We start from the raw sequence: 741 nt of genomic DNA, 5'->3' as shown, positions 1-741 counted from the left end.
GTGTGTGTGTGTGTGTGTGTGTGTGAGTGTATAAATTCAGAGTGGTGGGGAATAGGTCTTGACTTCAAATCAGCCAGATTTATATTCATATCTTGGGTATGCTAGTTTCTTGTATGCAATCTTCACAAATTACTTAGCTCACTTTTCCTTAGGTTTGTACCTGTACACTCAAATTGTAAGCATTTTATTAACTTGATTTTGTATATAGACATGATCAGATTAAATCAGTATTTTATATTCATCTTTAATATTATTATTTTTTGTATAGATAAAGGCACTAGTTCCAAAGTACAAAATATGATATATATCCTACTTTCTTTCTTTTCTTGTATGGATGGCAACTTTCAGGTAATTGCTCTAACTGTGGTTTATACATTTTTCAGAACTTAAAATATATAAAAAGCTGTTATTTTCCTTCACACATAGACCTTTGTCTTGATGAATATACAATCTGTGCCAAGAACATAGTAAGTACTCAATGAATGAATGTATTTCTTTGTATTTATGCGATAAAATAATTTTTATTTTACTTTTTGATTTTTTTTCTAGTTGTTACGTGAAATAGCCCTCAGGAATAAGCCTATAAATGAACGTTATCAAGGACTTGAAAGATTCTTTGTTTTTGATAAAAATGAAAGACTCAACTCACTTCCTTCTCATAGTTTAGAACACAGTTATTCAAGTCCTACAGTTACATTTACAGGTAAATTCAGACACAAAATCAGATCGTTTGTAGAACAG

General features: G+C 30.1%; 1 protein-coding gene across 1 annotated transcript in view; it reads left to right on the top strand.

The window, feature by feature from the left end:
- ZBBX (zinc finger, B-box domain containing) overlaps nucleotides 1–741 on the top strand; it is a 127,978-nt gene that overhangs the window by 95,859 nt on the left and 31,378 nt on the right. The window contains exon 14 of the mRNA XM_004675381.1: nucleotides 550–703. Within this exon, the coding sequence (XP_004675438.1) occupies nucleotides 550–703 (154 nt within the window). The remainder of the gene's footprint in view (nucleotides 1–549; nucleotides 704–741) is intronic.

The sequence above is a fragment of the Condylura cristata genome, unplaced genomic scaffold (assembly GCF_000260355.1).
Source record: "Condylura cristata isolate star-nosed mole 26May11 unplaced genomic scaffold, ConCri1.0 scaffold00003, whole genome shotgun sequence".
Classification (NCBI taxonomy): Eukaryota; Metazoa; Chordata; class Mammalia; order Eulipotyphla; family Talpidae; genus Condylura; species Condylura cristata.
The sequence above is the reverse complement of the archived record's forward strand: the minus strand, read 5'-3'. Positions and strand labels throughout refer to the sequence as shown.